Below are 27,279 nucleotides of genomic sequence, written 5' to 3'. Positions count from 1 at the left end.
TGTTTTTGTATTGCACTTCCAGGCCACCATGACACAGCACAACATACATCAGAGTACTGAGTACATCTGCCTGGCTGGGGTAAAATATTCAGTTTCTCCTGTTTATCCTGACCTACTCTATCTTTACATTAGCATACCTTTCTTCAATTTATTGCAGGAAGGCGATATTATAAATTAAATACATATTGGATCTGAAATTGCAGTCGGAGACTTCCTGTGGCCGAATGCCTCTGAACCGCAAGTAAAATCCATGCTTAGTGTCGGCTGTAGCTCACTGGGTAGCAGTCTCACCTCTGAGTCAGAAGGTTGTGGGTTCAAGTCCCACTCCAGGGACTTGAGCACAAAAATCTAGGCTGACACTCCAGTGCAGTACTGAGGAGGTGCAGTTTTTTGGATGAAATGTTAACCCTGTCTGCGCTCTCAGGTGGACGTAAAAGATCCCATGGTACTATTTTGAAGAGGATCAGGGGAGTTATATCCGGTGTCCTGGCCAATATTTATCCCTCAATCAACATAACAAAAAGACAGATTATCTGGTCATTATCACATTGCTGTTTGTGGGAGCTTGCTTGTGCGCAAATTGGCTGACGCATTTTTTACATTACAACAGTGACTACACTCCAAAAGTACATTGACTGTAAAGCATTTTGAGACATCCGGTGGTTGTGAAAGGCGCTATATAAATCCAAGTTTTCTTTTACCTGATGGCCCCATGCCTATGAAGGCACGCACTCCTGGGCCTGCAGGCATACACCTGTGTAAAGGCCCACATATTCCAAGAGTGCATGTTTCCCCGGGATCATGTGGACTAGGCTAACCAATCACAAAGGGGATTCATATTATGCTTAAGGTGATTTCATTTGCGTACAAAATCTCCATAAGCATCTTAGGAATCACATAAAAAATACATTTGCACACAACTTAAATAAAAATAAATCATCACATGTTTACAATTAATTAAAAATACAATTTAATTAAACATTTAAATCAAAAATGTAATGTAATGAAAAATAAATGTAAACATTTTTCAAAGGCCCAAAAATAACCTAAACTAATTTTAAAGGTTTTTGAATGTTTAAATGATTTTAAAAACATTATTTCAATACTTATTTAAACTCATGCTGGTAAAAGAAGGCCTTATGCCTGCTTTTACCAGGCGTAAGAATTTTGTAGGCATTCACTGGGCAGTAACTCCCAACTCTGTGCCAGCAAATGTCCATTTCCTGTGGATCGGTATGATCTGTCAAGCTGAAACTTGCCAGATTGCAAGTTCCGGGTGTTCACATATGCGCAGGGCATGCAGAAACCCAGAACTTGAGGGACACTTGCTATGCTTACGCGGTCACAGGCCCTGGAAAATCTGGGCCAATCACTGCACAGTGTACCGGATGTGTTTCCTGCTATCTATTCTTTAGTTCTTTTTCTTGTACTTACCTCTCCATTAAAGTAGCAAAATATGGTGGCCACTAGCAAACCCTGTGGAGGAAAAAAACTTGCATAATTAATATGCACAAAAAATATTGGGATTAGAAGCAATGGAAATCAAAGTATCAACAACAGCAACTTCAATTTATATAGCCCCTTTTATGTAATAAAAACTCCCAAGGCACTGGAAGATATACAAAAAGCTCATCATTTTCCAATTTGTGCTGGTCGCTGATACTCAGAACTGTTATAAAGCAAACATATTTTCTTGTGTCTTTAATGGTTTCCTTGCCTTACTGCTGAACAGAGTAGATAAGCCTGGGAACCTACGTTTCCAGCCTAAATACTGCCAATAATACATCAAATATGTTAATCTGCTCGTCATTACCCGCAGTGGAAAATAAACCCAGATGTTACTGGACAAATATACCATTGCCAATAATGTATTGCTTGCTCAGTGCAAATTCTCGGTCAAGATGTTTTGTTTCTCAATAGAAAAAACTTGTTAGAAAACAAGATGACTCTACTCAATGAGGGCAGTGCATATGATGTAGTGTATATGGATTTTAGCAAAGTTTTTAATCAGGTCCCACATGGCAGACTGGTCACGAAAAGTAAAAGCCCATGGGATCCAGGGCAAAGTGGCAAGTTGGATCCAAAATTGGCTCAGTGGCAGGAAGCAAAGGGTAATGGTTGATGGGTATTCTTCTAACTGAGAGGCTGTATCCAGTGGGGTTTCGCAGGGCTCAGTGCTAGGCCTCTTGATTTTTGTGGTATATGTCTATGACTTGGACTTGAATGTTGGGGGTATGATTAAGAAGTTTACAGATGACACTAAAATAAGCTGTGCAGTTGATAATGAAGAAGAAAGCTGCGGATTGCAAGAAGATATCAATGTACTGGTCAGGTGGACGGAACAGTGGCAAATGGAATTCAATCCGGATAAGTGTGAGGTAATGCATTTGGGGAGGTCTAAGGTAAGGGAATACACATTAAATGGTACGACACTGAAAAATGTAGAGGAACAAAGGGACCTTGAAGTGCAAGTCCACAGATCACTGAAGGTAGCAGGCCAGGTAGATAAGGTGGTTAAGAAGGCATATGGAATACTTGCCTTTATTCGTCGAGGCATGGAATACAAGAGCAAGGAGGTTATACTTGAACTGTATAAAACACTGGTAAGGCCACAGCTGGAATACTGTGTGCAGTTCTGGTCACCACATTACAGGATTGCACTGGAAAGGGTGCAAGGGTGTTTTACAAGAATGTTGCCTGGACTGGAGAATTTTGGCTATGAGGAAAGATTGGAGATGCTGGATCTGTTTTCTTTGCAGCAGAGGAGGCTGAGAGGAGACGTTTGAGGTGTATAAAATTACGAGGGGCTGGATAGAGTGGATAGGAAGGACCTGTTTCCCTTGGCAGAGGGGTCAACAACCAAGGGGCATAGATTTAAAGTAATTGGGGGGAGATATGAGGGGAAATTTCTTCACCCACAGGGTAGTTGGGGTCTGGAACTCACTGCCTGAAAGAGTGGTAGAGGCAGAAAGCCTCACCATTTAAAAACAATATTTGGATGTGCACTTAATGTGCCATAACCTACAGGGCTACGGACCAAGAGCTGGCAAGTGGGATTAGACTGGATAGCTCTTGATCAGCCGGCATGGACACGATGGGCCGAAATCGTCTCCTTCCGTGCTGTAAATTTCTGTGATTCTATGATTCTACTCAGGATGAAACCATACATAGGACCACTGAAAAATCATGGCTGCATTTTGTCAAAGAATCCATGAAAATCGTGCTAATCTGCAAAAAACACAGCCCTTCCCTAGTGAAAATCATCCATGTTAAGCCCTTCAACTAACTCCTGAGCTTCCAGTTCTTCCTTTCACTGCTACTCCGGGTACCTATTGCTGCTCTGGGGAATGGAACTTTACTGCACATTACAGGCAGGAATTCTGGTGATAGTTTGTCAAAATCAAGAATTTCTGCCACAACACACAGCAACATCATAAGGTGCAGCAGCAGTGAGGGGCAAATTGGGAATACTGGCTCTGTGAACTGGGATGGGAACGGGGAGGAGAGGCAAGAAAGGGGAGAAGTAGCAGTGTGGCCCAATCATGCCGCAGGATTGTAATCAGGGGCTAACTTAACATAGATTACAAATTATTGTAATCTCCACTGTCCCAACGAAGCTCAATGCAAGCTTGAGGAACAGTACCTCATCTTTCATTTAGGCACTTTCATCATCATCATAGGCAGTCCCTCGAAATCGAGGAAGACTTGCTTCTACTCTGAAAGTGAGTTCTTTGGTGGCTGAACAGTCCAACATGAGAGCCACAGACCCTCTCACAGGTGGGACAGATATTTGTCGGAGGAAGGAGGGGTGGCTTTGATTGATCCCATTGTTCCTTTTGCTGCCTGCACTTGACCTCTTCATGCTAACAGCATTGAGATTCGAGGAGCTCAACGCCCTCCCGGGTGCACTTTCTCCACCTAGGGCGGTCTTCAGCCAGAGTCTCCCAGGTGTCAGTGGTGATGTCGCACTTCACCAGGTAGGCTTTGAGGGTGTCCTTGTAATGTTTTCGCTGCCCACCTTTGGCTCGTTTGCCGTGAAGGAGCTTCACATAGAGCAATTGCTTAGGGAGTCTCATGTCTGGCATGCGACCTAAGTGGCTTGCCCAGCGAAGCTGATCGAGTGTGGTCAATGCTTCAATGCTGGGGATGTTAGCCTGGGCAAGGACACTGATGTTGGTGCGTCTGTCCTCCCAGGGGATTTGCAGGATCTTGCGGAGACATCGTTGGTGATATATCTCCAGTGACTTGATGTGTCTTCTGTACATCGTCCATGCCTCTGATCCATACAGGAGGGCGGGTATTACTACAGCTCATGAGCTTGGTGGTAGGTTTGAGGGCCTGGTCTTCGAACACTCTTTTCCTCAGGCGGCCAAAGCTGCACTGGAGCATTGGAGGTGATGTTGAATCTTCGCATCAATGTCTGCCTTTGTTGACAAGAGGCTCCCGAGGTATGGGAAGTGGTCCATGTTTTCAAGGGCCGCGCCGTGAATCTTGATGATTGGAGGGCAATGCTGTGCGGCGAGGACAGGCAGCTGGAGGACCTTTGTCTTACGGATGTTAAGCGTGAGGCCCAAGCTTTCATATGCCTCGGTGAATACATCGACTATATCCTGGAGTTCAGCCTCAGAATGTGCGCAGACGCAGGCGTCGTCCACGTACTGCAGTTCAATGACAGAGGTTTGGATGATCTTGAACCTGGTCTGGAGGCGGTGTACGTTAAACAGCTTTCCACTGGTTCTGTAGTTTAGTTCCACTCCAGCAGGGAGCTTGTTGACAGTGAGGTGGAGCATGGCAGTGAGGAAGATTAAGAGGGTTGGAGTGATGACGCAACCCTGTTTGACCCCGGACCGGACGTGGAATGGGTCTGTAATGGATCCGCTGTTAAGGATCACAGCCTGCATGTCGTCGTGGAGCAGGCGAAGGATGTTGACAAACTTTCGGGGGCATCCAAAACAGAGGAGGACGCTCCATAAGCCCTCAGAGTCGACAGTGTCAAAGGTCTTTGTAAGATCGAAAAAGGCTGCTCCCTACATTTTTCCTACAGTTGTCGTGCTGCAAAGATCATGTCCGTTGTTCCCCGTAGGGGACAAAATCTGCACTGTGACTCCGGGAGGAGCTCCTTGGCCACAGGGAGAAGACTGTTGAGGAGAGCTCTAGCGACAACCTTCCCAATGGTTGATAGCAGGGAGATTCCCCTGTGGTTGCCAAAGCCGGATTTAAAAGGGGGGAAGCACTTTACAGCCTTCTGGATTCAATATCCAGTTCAACAATTTCAGAGCGTAGCCTCTGGCCATCTTTGGTTCCCCCCCTCCCCCCCCTCCACAGCCAACCCATCTTATGTTTTTTCTTCTTCTCTTTTTGATTTCTCTTTGTGTCTAATGGCAGTTGGTCATTACGCTGCCATTCACACCCTATCCAGATTAATCTTTTTCTAATTTCTGTCATTACCATTTCAATTAGGTTCATCATCCCTTTTCGCTCTCTAATCTCTCCTGCCTTCCACCCTATCACAGACCTTCCCTTTTATTCTTTCTTCCCCTCCCCCTTTCAGTGCTTAAGAATGTGTTCTTTTTGAACATTCGGCAGTTCTGATGAAAGGTCGTTGACCCGAAACATTAACTTTGTTTTTCTCTCCACAGATGCTGCCTGACCCGCTGAGATTTTCAGCATTCTCTGTTTTTATTTCAGATTCCAGCATCCGCAGTACTTTTCTTTTATAAATTACAAATTACTAAGAGTAACTAAATTGCATTCAACAAAAACATACTTTTAGAAAACAACTCACTGGCATACCTGGTAATGCATAAATATGTGCATAATATAGTCATAGATTTCTCCAGCAAGTCGATTTCCTGGTCTCCAAGGAATAATGACAAACTGAATTCCCAGCAATGGCACAAGTATTAAAGTTGCTCTGACTGCCTTCATGTACATATTGGATTCAGTGCGGTGAGTATCTCTCAGCTTTGTAACCAGGACACGCACAATGTTGAGCAAGAAGAATAAGTTCACCTGTGAATGACCCAGAAGCAATTCTCTATCAGTAAAACAATGCTGAGACATAAGACAATTCCAGATAGCATGCTTAGGTTTCGATTGAAAGAGTTTTACCGTTTGCAAGAAATAAATAGATTTGTTTTTATTAGGGTGAGATTTTCCAGAAGTATTGGGATCAATGATATTAAATACATTGGGACAAGTGTTGACTTTGCAAATCTGTGAAGCAAAATCCTAGAACATAAGTATGATAATATGAAGAAGGACAAGAAAAGACCACGAGACACAGCCATGCTCACCCTATCTGTAAACAGTACCACCCTCCCTAAGCACTGGGAATGCTAGTTCCTGGGAAAAGCCGAAAGAAAAGAAAATAACATGTTTTTCCTCAACTCCATAAAGCAATCAAGCAAGCTCTGGGAGGACTATGGTTATACAGATGCAGCTGTAGATATACTCAACTAAATCACATCTACACCTTTATCTAACCATACCACAGAAGGCAATTATTATTACTTTTTTTTTGTGCACAAGAAAGTAACAGTATTAATTGCTTTTTATGATAAAATGGAGATGCTAAGATTGTAAGAAAGGGTGTAGTTCAGAATGAAACTTTTACTATGACAATTACAGTGGATAATATTGCATTTTGCTCAACAATATTTGGAGATGATGGAGAAATTTTACAGAACTTTTCCTCAAGTGATTCACAGGCCGGAATCTTCCCAGTCCTGCAAGTGCGGGTTTGGAGGGGGGCCCGCTGTCAAAATGGCCGTGATTGACAGCGGGTCGGGACCTGCTCTGAACCTGCCTCCGTGTGAGTTTCTGACCTGTCAGATCTGCGTTTGGATAGCAGACCTGACAGCAAGCGGCGGGGCAGGTAATTGACATTATTAAAAGGTACTTAATTTCTAGTTAAGAGGTTTAAAAGCAGGTACTTACAATCTTACCAACCTTTTGATGGGTTTGGTGTGCCTTGGAGAACACGGCAGTTAAGTAGAGTTGGGTTCTCAGTGACTATTGCTTTGCCTAGTTGACAGCTGCAGAAGTGGTGTAAAAGCAACCTTTTCACAGTTGTTCACTTTCCAATGTCAGGAGCTGAAGTCTTCAGGATTTGGAAGAGACTTTTGAGTTGTATGCACTTTGGAAGTGTTTGCAGTAAACTCCCTATTCACTGTCACCTCCTTAGAACAACCTCTCTCACCATTGACAGGACACTTCTGTCATCGCAACCTTACCAGCAGCATCGGTGCCCTTAAAAAAATTTCACTTTTGTCCTTAGAATCCCACCATGATCAGCCCCAACACCAAAATCACTAAACACACCAGCATCACCAACAACACCAATCTTCTCCGCAATCATCTGATGCTGCACAGTACACAGGGCATCAGTACCCGACAACATTGCTGCCCGAGAGGCCAGTAACGGCCTCACCATGGCCATATTTACTTCACTTCATGCTGTATACCCTGACTGCCACATGATGCGTCAGGTTGGCACCACCACACACCAGCTCCATAAAGCATCCCTGCAATGTCCAACCCATTCCTTTCACACTCATCACCATTGTGGAGGGTACCCTTATGTCTCACCATTCACTACAACTCACTAAGCCACTTCTAAAGGTGCCCACACAAATCTGTCCAAGAACTCAAAGTGCTGAAAATAAACATTTCAATGTTTGACAACACATCAAAAATAACTATACATGAACATTGGCTAAAGGACCGAAGTGCCTACTCTTGTGTGTTGTTCGTTGGTATGATTGGACAAGGATGAGGGTGTGTGTGAGGGGTGGCTAGTGAAATGGTGAACTGATAGTGTCGATAGAGTGAGAGAGGGATGGGTGGAGATGCAAGATATGTTGGTGTGGGTAAGGATGTGCAGGAGTAGGGTAGGGAAGACAGAGTGATGGGGATGTGATGAATGGCACAGCAGGATGAGGTTGAGTGTGGCTTTGCAGTAACATTTTGTGATCTACTGAGATCATTGAAAGGTTTGTTCCACTGCAGCCTGGTCCTCCTGATGACATCCCTGCTTGTGCCTTCCTGTGCAATGTGCAACCAGGCTGTGTTGGTGTCCTGGGGAGGTCCCTTCTATCTATAGAGGGAGTCACAGCACCCTATGTGTTGTGACTCCCTCCATACGCATCAGGAGGGAGTCATGGGAGAGCCTGGGTGCAGCTGTGCACCTCTGTGCAGTGCTTGTCAATGTTTGCAGCACCTCAATGTTGCAGAACACTGACAGAAGAACTTTCAAAATCAATGTGGGCATGGTTCCTTTAAGGAAAGCGGCTGATGACATGTCATCAAATGACGTCATGAGACTGGCTTGTTCTTAATTGGCTGTAAGCCCGCAGGCGGGCTTAACAAGCCTAATCATCAGAAGATTCGAGAGAGAGAGCGGGCTCAAGTCGGGAGTGAGCTTACCGCACGCCATCAACCCCGCTGTATCGATTCTGCCACGTGTGGAGAAATCGTGGCCACTAAGTGGGGCAGAATCCATGATATCCATAATCCATGGTCTAATGTGGATAATCTGTTGAAGGAGTGACCTTGATGAGCTGAATCGATTTATATTTTATTTATAGGAATGGTTTCCAATTGAAAAATAACTATATCCTTGCCAAACATGCATTAATTGTTTCAAAGTTACATTCAACTCCGACACCTGAGTAAAATTATAATTTTATTGATGAGGCCTCACCTAGAGTACTGCGTACAGTTTTGGTCTCCTTATTTAAGGGAGGATATACTTGCATTGGAGGCAGTTCAGAGAAGGTTCACTAGGTTGATTCCTGAGATGAAGGGGTTGAAATATGAAGAAAGGTTGGTTAGGTTGGGCCTATACTTACTGGAGTTCAGAAAGGTGATCTTATTGAAACATATAAGATAATGAGGGGGTTCAACAAGGTAGATGCAGAGAGGATGTTTCCACTCATCTAGAACTAGGGGGCATAGTTTCAGAATAAGGGGCCGCCCATTTAAAACTGGGATAAGGAGGAATTTCTTCTCTCAGACGGTTGTAAATGTGTAATTCTCTGCCCCAGAGGGCTGTGGTGGCTGGGTCATTGAATATATTTAAGGTGGAGATAGACAGATTTTTGAGCGTTAAGGGAATAAAATGTTCTGCAGAGCGGGCAAACAAGTGGAGCTGAGTCCATGATCAGATCAGCCATGATCTTATTGAATGGCGGAGCAGGCTCGAGGGGCCAAATGGCCTACTCCTGCTTCTATTTATTATGTTCTTAAGCACTTCATTACTTGGCAAATATGTGAAGCAAACTCATATGAACATGGTTATGAAAATATGAAAAGAAAGGGCCACCAGGAGTTCCCACTTTCCCAGGTCCTGATTGAGCGAGGAAAGTGGGAGTGCCCGCTTACCCAACATCACCCCTTGGGCTGCGCCCTCAGGTCACTCCCAATTTGGATTTCTTGATCCAAACCTAATAACTGAATACAAAATCTTGACTCAACCACAACAGCTCCCAAATAATCTAATTTCTAATGGTCAGCAAACTAAATACACTCACTGTGAGCTATATCAGGAGAAAGCAGCATATTTAAAAAAGTTAGAGAATCATAGAAGAATAGAATGGTTACAGCACAGAAGAAGGCCATTCAGCCCGTTGAGCCCGTGTCGACTCTCAGCTAGTCCCACTCCCCTGCCTTTTCCCCGTAACCCTGCAAATTCTTTTCCTTCAGATACTTAGCCAACTCCCTTTTGAAAGATAAAATTGAATCTGCCTCCTCCACCCTTTCAGGCAGTGCATTCCAGATCGTAACCACTCGCTACGTAAAAAAAGTTTTTTTTAATGTCGTCTTTGGTTCTTTTGGCAATCACCTTAAATCTGTGTCCTCTGGTTTTCGACCATTCTGCCAATGGGAACAGTTTCTCTCTATCTACTCTGTCCAGGCCCCTCATGATTTTGAACATCTCTATCAAATCTCCTCTGCGTCTTCTCTGCTCCAAGGAGAACAACCCCAGCTTCTCCAGTCTACAACGTAACTGAAGTTCCTCATCCCTGGAATCATTCTTGTAAATCTGTTTTGCACCTTCTCTAAGGCTTTCACATCCTTCCTAAAGTGTGGTGCCCAAAATTGGACACAGTACTCTAGTTGGGGCTGAACCAGTGTTTTATACAGGCTCATCATCATTTCCACACTGTTGTTCTCAATGGGCTGGATTTCGGGGCGGTAATGACGGCGGCATGGTCCTGATAGCGCCTGGAAAAAGTTGGCGCCCTTGTCCGCAAAATTCGGCAAAAAGTGAGGTTCCATGATCGGGGCTGCAAAATCAGGCGTTACATCAGGGATTTTTTCCACCGCAGCCAAAAATCACAGCGTTAAAAAAGATCTACATTTCACGCATGTGCTGACGCGTTTCAATTTTCTCAGGCGCAGGCGAAACTTTAGGGTGCGTTGATTTCCTTTGCGCATGCACAGATGCTCCGGCCCATTTCCATCAAAGCTGGAGAGATGGCACAGCAAGAGGGAAGAAAGAGAGCACGCCGCTTCTCTGCAGCGGCTGCTGAGGCGTATAGTGCAGGCCATAGAGAGGAGGTGGCCTGCACTGCATCTAGTGGGTGGAAGGAGACTCGTGTCTAGAGTCTTTAAAAGAATATGGAGGGACATAGCCCAGGAGGTGTCAATGGCAGACACAGTGGTTACAACTGCGCCCAATGCTGCGAGAACTACCTCACGAGGGTCATCAGGATGAGTAGCCTTTGCATTTATGCACCTCTGCGATGGTTTCAAGAGCACTGTCTCACACAATGTTAAGTCTTTGATGTAGCTGCCCCTTCTCTATATGTTCCAGGCCATGGTGTCAGTTGGTGAAGCCGTCTGAAAGCTGCAGGCTCACTTCTGCAGCCATGCCCTCTGCATTCAGGATGTACCCTAATCATTGTCAACCCTCCTCGCACTCCCCTTCCACTGTTGATATGCGTTGTCCAAAGGTCACCCTGAGCCGCTATGCTACCTGGCTCTCACCTCCTCCCACCTTTCCAACAGGATCAGTCACCAGCCACACAGATTGAACTAAACACATTTGCACTTCCACACAGTGGCAGCTATTCTACTATGAAAGGCATATTTGGCACAAGAGGAGCTGCACACTTACTCAACCCTTCTTATTGGTCTCATTGCAGGCCAAGTTATCGCATAATAGGAGCAGCATAGGACCTGAGGCGGGCAGTCTGATCTTCAGGAACTGACCGAAGGGCACACCACTTCACACGGTGGCCGACGGCGAGGCTGAGCCCCCTACAGATAGTGACGCTATGTGAATGGCATTTGTGATTGATGTGAATTCTTTGAGTCCTAATATCAAGTGGCGTAGCCCCATTACATATAGATGTCCGATGCCACCTTCTTTTTATCTGCATGTCCCCTCCCCTGTTACTAACCGCATGTATGTTGTTTTGTGATTACAGATGACCAGCCAGAAGCGCAGCAGCCTTCCTGTGAGGCGTACACATCTGGCCATGGGGGAGATGATGAGGGAGGGGAGGACAATGTACTCCATGAGTGTGAGGCCCCATCAGTCCCACCATGTGGGGATACAACATCAGAGGAGGGTGGTGATTTCAAGGGGTTTGATGACTCTGATGCTCCTGGCCCCAGTGACCTACAACGCCAAGTGGGAGGGGCGTCTCAGAGGCCAGCTCCCTGGAGGGTGAGTCGGCGCAGTAGTCAGACGTGCACCTGGACTTGGTGGCTATGTCCAGGGAGAACACGGAAATGTATCGCGAGTTCATGGGTGCATTGGATAGGGTCCCGCAGACATAGATGCACTTGCTGTGAGTGTGGCGTAGGCTGCCTCACACATTGTCCGTGCATCACAGGACTCCAGCAAGCCCATCCTTGCCTGCTCAGAGAGGCAGATGGGCTCCAGCAGCGACAGTGGAGTTCCAGAGTGCATGACACATGCCATGGATGACGTGGCAGCAGCGATCGTATTGCAGACACAAGCTACGCTCCAGTTTGGTGATGTCATGTGATCACTGACTGCTAACATCCTCTCTGTGTTCCCCACTGTCCCAAGGGGAAGTGACAGTGCTGAAGCAGGCCAGCAAGTTGTGGTCACACATTGTGCTCTGGGTGCTGAGGCCCAGCCCCGTGTGAGTGTCAGTGTTTCACAGGAAATGGAAGATGCTGTCCTTCCTCAAGGTGACAACATTCCAGCTCCCACCACTGACTCTCTGACCTTGCACCTAACGAAGTCCACTCCCGATCCATCAGAGACTGCTGCCGCCGATGCTGAGGTGCAGCAGTCCGCAGCCAGGCCTTCAAGTCCTAGAGCTGGTCCAGGGCATTATCGTTGGCTGTCTGCACTGTCTGGCCTACTAACACAGCAGCCCTCAAGCAGCCTTGCTGTAGGCACTGAGGTCTCATGCAAATTAGGTGTCCCTATACTTACCTCACAACTCAGGTGGCATGATCCCACCAGAACAGCCAGGATTCAAGCCCATTGATTTTCCCTACACACGTGGGTCATAAAATTGGGCCCATGAGCTCACGAGGCTGAATTTACAGCAATTTTGGGGATGGGAGTAGATGAATTGAGGCCGTGCTACAAACACGCATGACCCTCATTAGCACTGAATGATAATTAAGATGAGGTACTTCATAGTATTTCACCATTCTGGGTGAGGCTCTTTCCCCAGCATGCGGTTCACTCACATAAACTGGGTGCACAACTGCTAAACAGGACTAACTTGCTTTGGATGAGCTCCTCAAGCAGCTTTTACTGAATGGTGCATTTCTTGGCACATTGAACATTTTGTATACTTTAATTTCCTTGCCTAGTTTTGCCATTTTCCAAAAGTACTTACAACAACAAAAACATCAACAGCTTGCATTTATATAGTGCCTTGCCATAGAAAAATGTCCCAAGGAGCTTGCAAAACATAATCAGATAAATATTGATGCCGAGCCAAAGAAGGAGACATTAGGAGGTAACTAAAAGTTTGGTAAAAGAGTTATGTTTTAAGCAGACTCTTAAAGGAGAGGGAGGTGGAGAGGTTTAGGGAGGAAGTGTGAGATGGTTGAAGGCATAACCGCCAATAGCGAAGCAAAACGAGTGGGGGATGCACAAGAGGTCAGATTTTAAGGAATGCAGAGTTCTCAGAAGGTTATAGGGCTGGAGAAGATTACAGAGATATGGAGGGGACAGCCATGAAGGGATTTAAACAAAAGGATATGAATTTTACATTTCGATACTAGGAGACTAGGAACCAATGTAGAACCAAGAGAAAGGGGTGATGGGTGAGCAGGACCTGGTGCAGGATAGGATACGGGCAACAGAATGTTTGATGAGTTGAAGTTTACAGGTGCGTGAGTTGAAGCTGCTCTGGCTACGAAAGGATAGGTAAGAGTGGAACCAGGCAAGGACAGTCCCACTGAGCTGGAAAACGGAGAAGAGGCATTGGAGTAGGATGGTCTGGCTGACCACATCAAATGGTATAGAGAGGCTGAGAAGGACAGGAGGGATAGTGCACCATTGTCACAGTTGTGACTTTCCTGAAGTCTGGGCAATTGGTGCAGCATAACAAGTTGCAGCAGTTAATATTGTTGGAGAATGGGAATCTGTGGGACTGTATTCACAGTGCTGCATGAATTGGATGAAGAGGAACAATTTATAAGGGGACAACATTTTCAGTCTCAGTAACACTTCAGACATTATATCAATAATGAAATCCCATGTTTACAGACCACACTATTCCTTCTTGGGTATATCCGAGGGCACCCGTATTTGCTGCTTACACTACACTGCACAGGTAATGGCCAAGTTAAGGGATCTGCTGCACCAGGATTACAGTCAACATGAAGGACAAGGATGAGTCTTCTTCATAGTTGTCAAGGACACATTGCCATTGAGCTTCTATGCCACAGGATCCTTTTAAGGGATATCTGAAGATAAGCTAGTTTGCAGTGCATACCTATAAAGCAAGTGACTGATGCCATATTTGCGAGAGGAAACCCCTTTCTCACTTTCCGAGTCCCAAACTGGCAGGCTTCCAAAGAGTCCCGGCAGTTATAGATTTAATGTAATATTCCCAAGTTTGCAGATGACACTAAGCTGGGTGACAGTGTGAGCTGTGAGGAGGATGCTAAGAGGCTGCAGGGTGACTTGGACAGGTTCGGTGAGTGGGCGAATGCATGGCAGATGCAGTATAATGTAGATAAATGTGAGGTTATCCACTTTGGTGGCAAAAACAGGAAGGCAGACTATTATCTGAATGGTGATAGATTAGGAAAAGGGGAGGTGCAACTAGACCTGGATGTCATGGTACATCAGTCATTGAAAGTTGGCATGTAGGTACAGCAGGCGGTGAAGAAAGCAAATGGCATGTTGGCCTTCAAAGCGAGAGGATTTGAGTATAGGAGCAGGGAGGTCTTACTACAATTGTACAGGGCCTTGGTGAGGCCACATCTTGAATACTGTGTTCAATTTTGGTCTCCTAATCTGAGGAAGGATGTTCTTGCTATTGAGGGAGTTCAGCGAAGGTTCACCAGACTAATTCCTGGGATGGCAGGACTGACATATGAAGAAAGACTGGATCGACTATGGTACACTCATAATAAAAGATGAAACTTAGTACAGTGTACAATGAGTAAGTGTGACCTTAGCTCCTCTAATAAGACTCCAAAGTGCAGCTACCTCGTGGGTGACCTGCTTATATACTGTGCTCCTAAGAGATGCTGGGTTCCCTTGCGACTCCAACAGGTGGGCCCTCTGGTGGTCAGGTGTCATGCAGGTTACACAGGGTTAAATACATTACATCACTCCCCGTGAAGTCAACAGCACACTTATTTACAAGGTGAGACGATCTGGGTCTTTACCCTCCCTTGTCAATCCTTGCCGGGCTGCTGGGGATATGAGTTCAGCATCTTGGTCAACCATGATGTCAGTTGCCACTTGTGTGTGTGTTGGAGGGTCAAAGTTGGTGGTGTCCTCTTCGGGTTGTTCGTAGCTGTTGGTGAACCGCAATTTGATTTGGTCCAAATGTTTTCTGTACGTTTGTCCATTGGCCAATTTGACCTGAAACACCCTACTCCCCTCTTTGGCTATGACTGTTCCAGCGAGCCATTTGGGACGATGTCCATAACTGAGCACAAACACAGGATCATTGATCTCAATATCGCGTGACAAATTTGTGCGGTCATGGTACACACTTTGTTGATGCCGCTTGCCCTCCATGTGATCATGGAGATCAGGGTGGACAAGAGAGATCCCTGTTTTGAGCGCCCTTTTCATGAGCAGCTCGGCTGGGGGAACCCTGGTGAGTGAGTGTGGTCTGGTGTGGTAGCTGAGCAGCACTCGGTACAGCCGGGTCTGCAGGGAGCCTTCCGACACACGTTTCAAGCTTTGCTTGATGGTCTGAACTGCCCGTTCTGCCTGGCCATTGGATGCGGGCTTGAACGGAGCAGATGTGACATGTTTGATCCCGTTGCGGGTCGTGAATTCCTTGAATTCAGCACTGGTGAAGCACGGCCCATTGTCGCTGACTAGGACATCAGGCAAGCCGTGCGTGACAAACATGGCTCGTAGGCTTTCAGTAATGGCCATGGACGTGCTTACTGACATTATCGTACATTCAATCCATTTTGAGTAAACGTTCACGACAACCAAATACATTTTGCCTAGAAATGGGCCCGCATAGTCTACGTGGATCCTCGACCACGGTTTGGAGGGCCACGATCACAAACTTAGCGGTGCCTCTCTGGGTGCATTGCTCAGCTCAGAGCAAGTGTTGCACTGGTGCACGCATGACTCTAAATCTGAGTCGATGCCGGGCCACCACACATGGGGTCTGGCTAAGGCTTTCATCATGACGATGCCTGGGTGGGGGCTATGTAGTTCACATATGAATTTATCTCTGCCTTTCTTGGGCAAGTCCATGTGATTGCCCCACAATAGACAGTTCGCCTGCAGGGACAACTCATCTTTGCATCTGTGGAACGGCTTAATCGACTCCTGCATCTCCACTGGGACACTGGACCAGCTCCCATGGAGGACACAGTTTTTTTTAACCAAAGACAGTAAAAGATCACGGCTGGTCCAGATCCTGATCTGGCTGGCCATAACGGGGGACGTCTCATTCTCGAATGCCTCCATGACCATAAGCAAGTCCGCTGGCTGTGCCATTTCCACCCCGGTGGTGGGCAATGGCAGCCGATTGAGAGCATCTGCGCAGTTCTCTGTGCCCGGTCTGCGGCGGATTACATAATTGTATGCCGACAGCGTGAGCACCCATCTTTGGATGCGGGCAGAGGCATTGGTATTAATCCCTTTTCTCTCCGACAACAGTGGCTTGTGGTCAGTTTCAAGGTCAAACTTGAGGCCAAATAAGTACTGGTGCATTTTTTTCACCCTGTAGGTGCACGCCAGAGCCTCTTTTTCAATCACGCTTCAGGTCCTTTCGGCCTAGGACAAACTCCTGGACGCATAAGCGACCGTTTGCAAAATCCCCGATTCATTAGCCTGTTGTAACACACACCCGACCCCATATGACAAAGCATCACAAGCTAGCACTAATCTTTTACAAGGGTTGTACAGGACAAGCAGTTTGTTTGAACACAACAGATTTCTGGCTTTCTTAAAGGCAGCCTCTTGTGAATTCCCCCATACCCAGTCGTCTCCCATGCGCAGTAGCGCATGTAGGGGTTCAAGCAGGGTGCTTAACCCAGGTAGAAAATTATCGATATAGTTCCATCACGTTCTGTGGTCGCGGCGCGTTCTTGATGGCCTCCATCTTGGCATCGGTGGGTCTGATGCCATCCGCTGCGATTCTTCTTCCCAAGAACACGACATCCTGTGCGAGGAAAACACACTTCGAGCATTTCAACCTGAGTCCCATGCGATCCAACCGACTAAGGACCTCTTCCAGGTTTGTCATGTGCTCCTTGGTGTCCCGACCTGTAACCAATATGTCGTCCTGAACGATGGAAAAACACTCTACATGGAATCGACTTTAGCAGACTCTCCATGTTCCACTGGAAGATTGCCGTGGCCGACCGAATCCCGAACGGGCACCAGATGTATATAAACAGACCTTTGTACATGTTGATGCAAGTGAGGCCTTTCGAAGACTCCTCCAGCTCCTGCGTCATGTAGGCCAAGGTCAGGTCCAGCTTGGTGAACGTCTTCCCTCCAGCCAGGGTCGCAAATAGGTTGTCTGCCTTGGGTAGCAGGTACTGGTCCTGCAGTGAAAAACAGTTAATCGTTACTTTATAGTCCCCACAAATTCTAACCGTGCCGTCCTCTTTAAGTATCGGGACAATCGGACTGGCCCAGTCGTTGAATTCCACCTGCGCGCTGATTCTTTCACGTTGCAGCCTGTCCAGCTCAATTTCCACTTTTTCAACGCATCATGTACGGTACTGCCCGTGCCTTATGGTGGATGGGTCGTGTACCGGGAACCAAATTGGTCTGCACTTTCGCCCATTGGAAGCTTCCAATGCCTGGCTTGAACAACGATGGGAACTTGCTCAGAATCTGGGTACATGAGGCATCGTCGATGGACGAAAGCGCTCGGATGTCATCCCAGTTTCAGCGGATTTTTCTCAGCCAACTTCTGCCAAACAACGTGGGGCCATCCACTGGCACAATCCACAGCGGGAGTTTGTGCATTGCTCCGTCATAGGAGACTTTGACTTCTGCACTGCCAATTACAGGGATTAGTTCCTTGGTGTCAGTCCTTAGTTTGGTGTGAATGAGGCTGAGCTTGGGCCTGTGTGCCACTTTGCCCCACAGCCTGTCGAAGGCCTTTTTACTCATTATGGACTGACTTGCCCCAGTGTCCAGTTCCATAGATACTGGAATACCCTTCAGTTCAACTTTCAACATTATTGGTGGACATTTCGTAGTGAATGTGTGTACCCCGTACACTTCTGCCTCCTCCGTACAAGTCTCCAATTCTGCCTGATCCACAGTGGATCGATCTTCCTTTGCAACGTAGTGGTTTGCAGGGTTTGCAGCTCACCTGCACATTCGTTGGAGGTGTCCTATTGTTCTGCAACTATTGCACACACAGTGCTTAAAGTGGCATTGATGGGATTGATGATCTCTTCCGCAGCGCCAATAGGGATTTAATTGCCTCGCATTAACGATTGATGGCGGACTCTGGGTCAATTGAGGTCGGGTCACAGCAGCCGGTGTGTATGTTCTGCCATGTACATTTCTGCTCGAGACCGACGTTACTTTACACCCATCACCGGCTAAAACTTCTTTACTCTCTGAAATCTGCTTGGTGTTGTCGCTGGTGGACATAAATGCCTGGGCTATCGTTATGGCTTTACTTAGATTCGGAGTTTCGACAGTCAACAATTTGCGAAGGATTGTCTCATGTCCAATGGCCAGCACAAAAAAGTCTCTGAGCATTTGTTCTAGGAAACCCTCAAACTCACAATGTCCTGCGACATAGTTCGGCGACATAGCTCGCCACTTCCTGGCCCTCCGATCGTTGACACATGTAGAACCGATACCTCGCCATCAAAACGCTTTCCTTAGGATTTAGGTGCTCCCGGACCAGCGTACGCAATTCTTCATAGGATTTCTCTGTCAGTTTTGCCCGGGCCAGGAGATTCTTCATGAGGCCATAGGTTGTTGCCCCACAGACAGTTAGGAGTGATATGTCCTTACTATACAGTATAAATGCACACGAGGCCCATACTTGAGAGAAGGTCACTCTGTGACAAGTTACCTTTATTGCCTCAAGTGATGAAGGTGGGTGGAGCTTCCCCTTTTATACCTGACAGTCCAGGTTAGAGTGTCTCCCACAAGTTCGCCCCTTATGGCCAATGTTCTCAAGGTGTAGAACTTAGGTCAGCTTATACATGGGTTACAATTATAGTTGAATGCATGACATCACCTCCCCCTCAAAGTCTTATTGGGAACACAGGTTAAGTCTCTCTGGTGGTTTACGCTCCGTTGTAGAGCGCCTGAGTTGGGGCTCCGGTTGTTGGGCGCTGGCCTGAGTGTCTGCTGTTTGCGGTGCCTCAGGCCTGTCCGGACTGCCCACAGTGACTGGGCTCTCCTCCACTTGGTTCCGGTGTTCGGTCACCTGTGGTGCAGTAAACTCTACGTCGTGTTCTTCCTTTGCTTCTTCTATGGGCTTGCTGAACCTCCTTTTAGTTTGATCCACGTGTTTGCGGCAGATTTGTCCATTGGTAAGTTGAACTACCAAAACCCTATTCCCCTCTTTGGCAATCACAGTGCCTGCAAGCCATTTGGGCCCTGCAGTGTAATTAAGGACCAAAACAGGGTCATTGACATCAATACGTCGCGTCCTCGCATTCCTGTCATATAGTCACATTGTGACTGACACCTGCTCTCATGATTTATTTTATAGTAGGGTGTATAAAGGATAACCTGGTTTTGAGTGTCCTTTTCATTAGCAGCTCTGCGGATGGAATCCCTGTGAGCGAGTGTGGTCGGGATCTATTGGCCAACAGGAGGCGTGATAAGCGGCTTTGTAGGGAACCCCCTTGGATTCTGAGCATACCCTGTTTGATTATCTGCACTGCTCGTTCCGCCTGGCCGTTTCAACGGTGCCATTCTGACATGGTTGATTCCATTGCCTGCCATGAAGTCCTGGAATTCAGTGCTTGTAAAGCACGGGCCATTGTCGCTGACCAAGACATCCGGTAGACCATGGGCGGCGAACATTGCCCGTAGACTTTCTAATGTGGCAGAGAATGTGCTTGAATTTAAAATGTCACACTCAATCCACTTGCAGTAGGCGTCTACTACAACCAAAAACATTTTTCCCATGAAAGGACCTGCATAGTCCACATGGATGCGTGGCCATGGCTTTGCGGGCCAGGACCAGGGGCTAAGGGGGGCTTCCCTGGGTGCGTTGCCCAGCTGAGCACACGTGTTGCACCTGCGAACACAAAGTTCCAGGTCTGCATCTATCCCTGGCCTGGCAATAGCCTTCATCATGACAATGCCCGGGTGCTCATTGTGATGTTCTCTGATAAACACCTCTCTGCCCATCTGGGGCATGACTACTCGGTTTCCCCACAGTACGCAATTGGCCTGAATCGAGAATTCATCCTTGCACCTATGAAACGGTTTAAATTCCTCAGGGCATGCCCAGTATGTGGCTACCCAGTCTCCTTTCAGGACACATTTCTGAACTAAAGACAGTATCGGGTCTTTATTTGTCCAGACTTTAATCTGACGGCTGTTGAAAGCTTCAACAGCCATGACCATCTCGGCATCATGCTCAGTTGCCCCCTCAGTGGTGGCTAGTGGGAACCTGCTGAGTGCATCGGCGCAGTTTTCAGTGCCCGGTCTGTGCCGAATTTGTAGCCATAGGTGGCTAACGTAAATGCTCACCTCTGTATGTGGGCCGATGCATTCGCATTTATGGCCTTGTTGTCGGCCAAAAGGGACGTTAGGGGTTTGTGATCTGTCTCCAGCTCAAATTTCCTGCCAAACAGGTACTGGTGCATTTTTTTTTACTGCATATACACATGCTAGCGCTTACTTTTCTACCATCCCGTAGCTCCTTTCGGTCTGAGACAGACTTCTGAATGCATAAGCTATCGGCTGACCATTGGCATTCACATGCTGCAACACACAACCGACACCATAGGACGACGCATCGCATATTAACACAAGTTTCTTGCACGGGTCATATAACATTAACAGTTTGTTGGAGCATAACAAATTGCATGCTCTATCAAAAGCCCTTTCCTGGTTGTCCCCCCAGACCCAATCGCGACCTTTGAGTAGGAGCACATGTAGCGGCTCTAACAGTGTGCTCAATTTGGGAAGAAAGTTACCAAAATAGTTCAGGAGCCCCAGGAACGAATGCAGCTCCATTGTGTTACGGGGTCTGGGTGCTCTCTGGATTGCTTCCGTTTTGGACGCAGTAGGTCTGATCCCATCTGCTGCTACCGTCCTCCCCAGGAATTCGACCTCTGGAGCGAAGAAGACACACTTCGCCTTTTTCAGTCAAAGCCCTACCTGGTCCAGTCTGCGTAGCATCTCCTCCAGGTTGTGGAGGTGTTCTTCAGTATCGCGACCCGTGATGAGGATGTCGTCTTGAAAAACCACTGTCCTTGGAATCGACTTGAGGAGGCTTTCCATATTTCGCTGAAAGATCGCAGTGGCTGAATGAATCCCGAACGGACATCTGTTATACTCAAACAACCCCTTGTGTGTCGTGATGGTGGTCAGCTTCTTCGACTCACTCGCCAGCTTGTGGGTCATGTAAGCTGAGGTCAGGTCCAATTTTGAAAAAGGTTTGCCACCGGACAACGTCGCAAAGAGGTCCTCCGCTCTCGGTAGCGGGTACTGGTCTTGGAGTGACACCCGATTGATGGTGGGCTTGTAATCTCCACATATCCTGACCGACCCATCCGCCTTGAGCACTGGCACGATCGGCTCGTCCAATCACTGAATTCGACTGGTGAGATGATGCTTTCCCTCAGCAGGCGGTCCAATTCGCATTCTATATTTTCCCGCATCATGTACGGCACCGCTCTGGCCTTGTGGTGTACTGGCCTGGCGTCCAGGTTTATGTGGATCACTACCTTGGCCCCCATGAAAGTGCCGATGCCGGGTTGAAATAATGAGTCAAATTTGTCCAGGATCTGTGAGCATGATACTTGCTCCACAGAAGAAATTGCATTGACATCGCCCCATTTCCAGTTCATGACAGCAAGCCAACTCCTCCCCAGTAGTGTGGGACTGTCCCCGAGACAATCCAGAGTGGCAACCTGTTGTCAGAATCTTTGTGGATCACGACTACCTTGGTGCTGTCTAGCACTGGAATGATCTCCTTTGTATATGTCTGTAGCTGTGCATCAATCGGTAATAATTTTGGTCTCCTGGCCTTGGACACCACAACCTTTCGAACTGTTTGATACTCATCAGGGGCTGGCTGGCCCTCGTGTCTAGCTCCATTAATACTGGGATGCCATTGAGGAGCACTTTCATCATTATCGGTGGCGTCCTGGTATATGAACTGTATATGTGCTCCAAATGAACTCGCTGAACTTCAGCTTCCAACGATTTCCCCCAGTATTCATTTGGCCTCGTAGGGCTTACATCGGGCCCGTCCTCCTCGTATATCAACCTGGCTGCAGGTTTCCTGCACATACGCGCCAAGTGACTGCTGATGTTGCAGTTTCTGCAGGTATATTGCTGATACCTGCAAGCTCTGGCTGGGCGTTTGCCTCCACACCTCCAGCATGAGCTGGACGCCCCATTGTTGGAAACAAAAGGTCCATTACCAGTCGATCGTCTCTGACTGTCTCTGTCTCTGTGACTGTCCTTAAGCGCACCATTAACAGGTGTTGATGGCCCCATTACTGGCCGCATTGCCCATTGCGATGGCACGAATCGTCGTTCAGCTAGCCATTGTCTCTGTTGAATTCCCCCTTTGGGTTCAACTACATGCTGGGGCATGTCCAATTCCCTTGTCTGCCTAGAGAACTGTGTGCCGCATTAACAATGTTGACTCCCTGGTTGTTTGCCGCATTTGAGCCTAGATTTTTGTCATACATCATTCTGGTCTCTTCCTCCCCTGAGATAAATGTCTGGGCTAACAGAGCCGCCGCTTCCAAGTCTTTGGTCTCAATCAGTTTCCTGAAAACCCCAGCATGCCCGATGCCCTCAATAAAAAAGTCTTGCAGCATCTCCGCTCTGCATGCATCTGGGAACTTACATAGGCTCGCCAGTTGCCGGAGATCTGCCACGAAGTCTGGAACGCTTTGCCCTTCTCGCCACCAGTGCGTGTAAAACCGGTGTCTCGCCATGTGCATGCTGCTAGCCGGTTTAAGGTGTTCCCCGATCAATTTACTGAACATCTTGTCCACTGGCTTCTCTGGCACTAGAAGGTCCTTCATCAGGCAGTAGGTTCTGGATCTACAAACTGTCAGGAGATGAGCCCTGCGTTTGTCAGCCGAATCCTGTCCCAATCATTCCTTAGTGACAAAACTTTGCTGTAGTCTCTCAATAAAGTCGTCCCAATCATCACCAACATAGTACCTCTCTTCTGTGCTGCTAGTGGCCATGCTCGCGTGGTTTAAATCCCAGTTTCTCATCGCCAATGATATGTCCTTACTATACAGTAAAAATGCACACGAGGCCCATACTTGAGAGAAGGTCACTCTTTGACCAGTAACGTTTATTACCAAGACCTCAAGTGATGCAGGTGGGTGGAGCTTCCCCTTTTATACCTGAAAGTCCAGGTTAGGAGTGTCTCCCACAAGTTCGCCCCTTGTTCACAAGGTGTACAACTTAGCTTATACATGGGTTACAATGATAGTTGAATGCATGACAAGGAGGATCGCCCTTCGTTTGGTAACGCTCTCGTCCCCTTCCAGCTCATCGGCCACAAAGTATTGGTCGAGTCTCTCCACGAATGCCTCCCAATCGGCCCCTTCTGACAACTTCTCCAGGATACCGACTGTTCTTTGCATTTTCGTGCGCTTGTTCCTTACCTCGTCGCCAATTGGTACACTCATAATAAAGGATCAAACTGAGTACTGTGTACAATGAGCAATTGTGACCTTAGCTCCTTTAATAAGGCTCCAGAGTGCAGGTACCTCGTGGGTGGCCTGCTTATATACTGTGCTCCCAAGGGATGCTGGGTTCCCTTGGGACTCCAACAGTTGGGCCCTCTAACAGTTGAGCACCACCGAACAGTTGGTGCTCAGGTGTCATGCAGGTTACAAAGGGTTAAATACATTACAGACTAGGCTTATATTCACTGGAATTTAGAAGAATGAGAGGGGATCTCATAGAAACATATTGGACAGGTTAGATGTAGGAAAAATGTTCCCGATGTTGGGGAAGTCCAGAACCAGCGATCATAGTCTAAGGATAAGGGGTAAGCTATTTAGGACCGAGATGAGGAGAAACTTCTTCACTCAGAGAATTGTGAACCTGTGGAATTCTCTACCATAGAAAATTGTTGAGCCCAGTTCATTAGCTATATTCAAAAGGGAGTTCGATGTGGCCCTTATGGCTAAAGGGATCAAGGGGTATGGAGAGAAAGCAGGAATGGGGTACTGAAGTTGCATGATCAGCTATGATCATATTGAATGGTGGTGCAGGCTCGAAGGGCCGAATGGCCTACTCCTGCACCTATTTTCTATGTTTCTAACCCATCAGGAATCCAACATCAACTTGAATGCATAAATGAATAGGAAAGGATACCACTGCATAAATGTGCAATGTGCAGAAATGAATGTGATCCAGCAAAATAATGCTCGTTATCCAGGAAGCAGCCATGGCACTTTTATCATGCAACCAGAGATCTTTACAGTATGAAAGGAGGTAATTTGCCTCATCATATTAGTGTCGGCTTTTTCCTCAAGCAATCTGAAATGAACCCTATGGTCTGCAATGGCTGTAATATTTTAACGTGCAGACAGAATGAACAGATGGTTGCTGGGAAATCAGAGGCAACCGTTTTGACCACTTGCTTTAAAAAAGCATACAAGAATAGATCAAAAATACAATGAAGCCCATGCAAGTTATTGCACCATGGGATGTTTAGGCAACAGTTCTATTGTTTAGACTGCTCTAGCAAGCTGCTGCTCCACAGCTGAACCACAATCTCCAGAATCACTATCTGATGCATGCAATACCTTTTGCCATCTAGCGAGGCATAGGCATGCAACAGGACAATCAGGAGACCTATGGGTCCTCACGTTCATAGTAAGAAGATGAGGAAAAGGAGGAAACATGGAGGGAATTGTTGGAGCATGGAATGCTTTGTCAGAGAAAGTAGTTGAGCTGTCGAAAGAGAGCAGACCATAGACCATAGGAAAAAGCTTGCACTGATATGATGGGCCAAATGGCCTCCTTCCAAACTGTAAAGGTCTATGGTTGTATGGCACTCTACGGACTCATTTTCACCTTCCTCTGTAAAAACTGAGTTGAAACTTGTAACCAATTCTGCCATTTTTTCACTCTCAAGTACAAGATTGGTTCTTTCTCTCAGTGGTCCAACCCCTTCTTTGGCAATCTTTTCATTTTATATCTGTCTATAAAAGCCCTTGCTATTTCTCTTTATGTAGACCACTGATATTTTCTCATACTCCCTCTCAGCCTTCCTAGTTGTCTCTTTGCTTTCCTTTACTGGGTTGAATAAGATGAAGGGTGCTTCGCACCATAGTCGAAACACGCACTCATCACATGGTGACAGACTGATTCATCAATTAAATCTAGCAGACTATCACTAGCAGGCTACTGGGGTTTAGAGACTGTGCATGAAGTCAAATGTTCTAGATGAATAGAAATATTTCATAGCTGTTCATTCTAGAATCCTCCATTTAATGCTGCAACCGAGAGATTAAGGTAGGTGTTCCAAAATATTCATGCTGTTTTTAAAATATTCATGCTATCCACTAGGAATTGGTTGTTACCATCCAAATCCAGTTCACACATAATCCCTGTAGTCAGCATGGAGATGCAAGGTTCTTGTCAGTTTAGGTTGAATTCCAGCACATATTCCAAAGGGGCAAACACAGTAGTAGTAATGTTACGAATCTCAGCTTCTGGCAGGGAGCTTCACCTGCTGGCAGCAGACATTGAGCAATTCAAGTCCACAATGCTCATGATTTTCCAAGTAAAGGTTGGATACTCATAGGAAACAAATGCCTGATTTTCTGAGAGGTACTGCTAGTGAGCAAGGCTTCCTGCTGGTAACCTGAACTTGTAAATGATCCTTGGTATACAGGTGCAGCGACCGAAATCCGGAACCCTCGGGACCGAGGCCATTCCGGATTTTGTGTTTTGCCGGATTTTGGAACGTCTTTCTGATGTCACGAATCCGGAAACACCCGAACCCAGGTTCTGGGTGTTTCTGAATTTTGGAACATCAGTAGGCGGGGTTCGCTGGGCGATGAGGTCGTCGGGGGTGGTGTCCGCTGGGTGATAAGGTCGTCGGCCGGAGCCCCGCCGCTGGAGAAGTGTTCGGGTGGGCCCCGCCACCCCCGCCAGGGAAGTGTTCGGGCGGGGCCCAGCCGCCGAGGAGGTGTTCGGGTGGGGCCCGCTGAAGAGCTGGTCAGGCGGCCCCATTGCAGAGGAGGTGTTCGAGCGGGCTGGCGAGGAGGCCTTGAGGTAAGGGCAGTGTTGGCGAGGCGAGACCCGAGGTCGGGCAGCGGTGAGGCAAGGGACGGTGAGGTGAGGCCCGAGGTCGGGCAGCGGCAGGACCTCGAGGTCGGCAGGGTCGGCGGGTCCGGATTCCGGAACATTTTCCGGATTCCGGACGACCCTGCCACCAATCGGTCCGCAGTCCGGATTCCGGAACAATCCGGATTCCGGAACTCCGGATTTTAGATGCACAACCTGTACTAACATGACCTTGATATACTCACAGAAACTAGGCTGGGACCTGATATTTTGTGGCTAAATGACCCTTGTGGGCGGAGCCTTTGCCCTTTCCAAACATAGCCGTTGTCGTATGGGGGAGGTGGGGCGAGGGGTAGGGTCTCCGTAAATCAGAAAGGAGACTCTTGGCTTGACCACCTTTGCCAGACTTTCTGGCCGAATGCCAATGGTAGGCACTGGTGATGCGCCAATAGTGGCATGGGCACCCGACATTGGCCCTGGTAGAGTCAGCACCGGAGTATCTTGTCACTTACTCCACGCTGTACCAGCCATCGATTTTCAGGACCAAAGCAATTTAAAAAATAAGTAACTCTGGCTCAAGATTTATTTGGAGCTACTCTGATGCTATTAGTGTCATTATTAATGTGATTATTTATCAATGGCCAATAGCATATTAATGTGTTAGAAGATGAAGTGCTTCCTGTAAGTTGTTCATAATAGTAGCTAATGACAGAACCAGTAATTTGTGCACACAACTGTATATTAGCTGTTAAGCTGAAATCCTTACCAACAGAGCTGCAACAATTGGTGCGTGCACTATGTAAAGCAGGTGTGTTTCAACACTTATCCAGCAACTGCAAGAAATGCAAATGTAAATATGAAACACATGAAAGGGTTATACAATTACATTTATACCTAAATATGTAGTGAAAATAGAAATAACATATTTTTGCAAAATTCTGATTGAAGTGGTCTTGTGTAAGAGACAGTAACGATACAACACACAAATATATGTTACGTAAGAACATAAGAATTGGGAGCTGGAGTAGACCATTCGGCCCCTCGAGCCTGCTCCACCATTTAATAAGATCATGGCTGATCTTTGACCTCAACTTCACTTTCCCGCCCGAATGCCATATCCCTTGATTCCCCGAGAGTCCAAAAATCTTTCTATCTCAGTTCTGAACATACTC

At 47.0% G+C, this 27,279-nt stretch overlaps 1 protein-coding gene and 1 long non-coding RNA gene across 2 annotated transcripts in view; one reads left to right on the top strand and one right to left on the bottom strand.

Moving 5' to 3' along the window:
- calcr (calcitonin receptor) overlaps positions 1-27,279 on the bottom strand; it is a 180,824-nt gene that overhangs the window by 13,672 nt on the left and 139,873 nt on the right. The window contains exons 8-10 of the mRNA XM_070880001.1: positions 26,874-26,940; positions 5,794-6,012; positions 1,435-1,476 (exon numbers count right to left, since the gene is read on the bottom strand). Coding sequence (XP_070736102.1) covers positions 1,435-1,476; positions 5,794-6,012; positions 26,874-26,940 — 328 coding nt within the window. The remainder of the gene's footprint in view (positions 1-1,434; positions 1,477-5,793; positions 6,013-26,873; positions 26,941-27,279) is intronic.
- LOC139263920 (uncharacterized) overlaps positions 1-27,279 on the top strand; it is a 99,562-nt gene that overhangs the window by 13,107 nt on the left and 59,176 nt on the right. The window lies entirely within an intron of this gene.

This window comes from Pristiophorus japonicus, chromosome 5 (genome assembly GCF_044704955.1).
Source record: "Pristiophorus japonicus isolate sPriJap1 chromosome 5, sPriJap1.hap1, whole genome shotgun sequence".
Lineage (NCBI taxonomy): Eukaryota > Metazoa > Chordata > Chondrichthyes > Pristiophoridae > Pristiophorus > Pristiophorus japonicus.
This window is presented reverse-complemented; position numbering and strand designations above follow the sequence as displayed.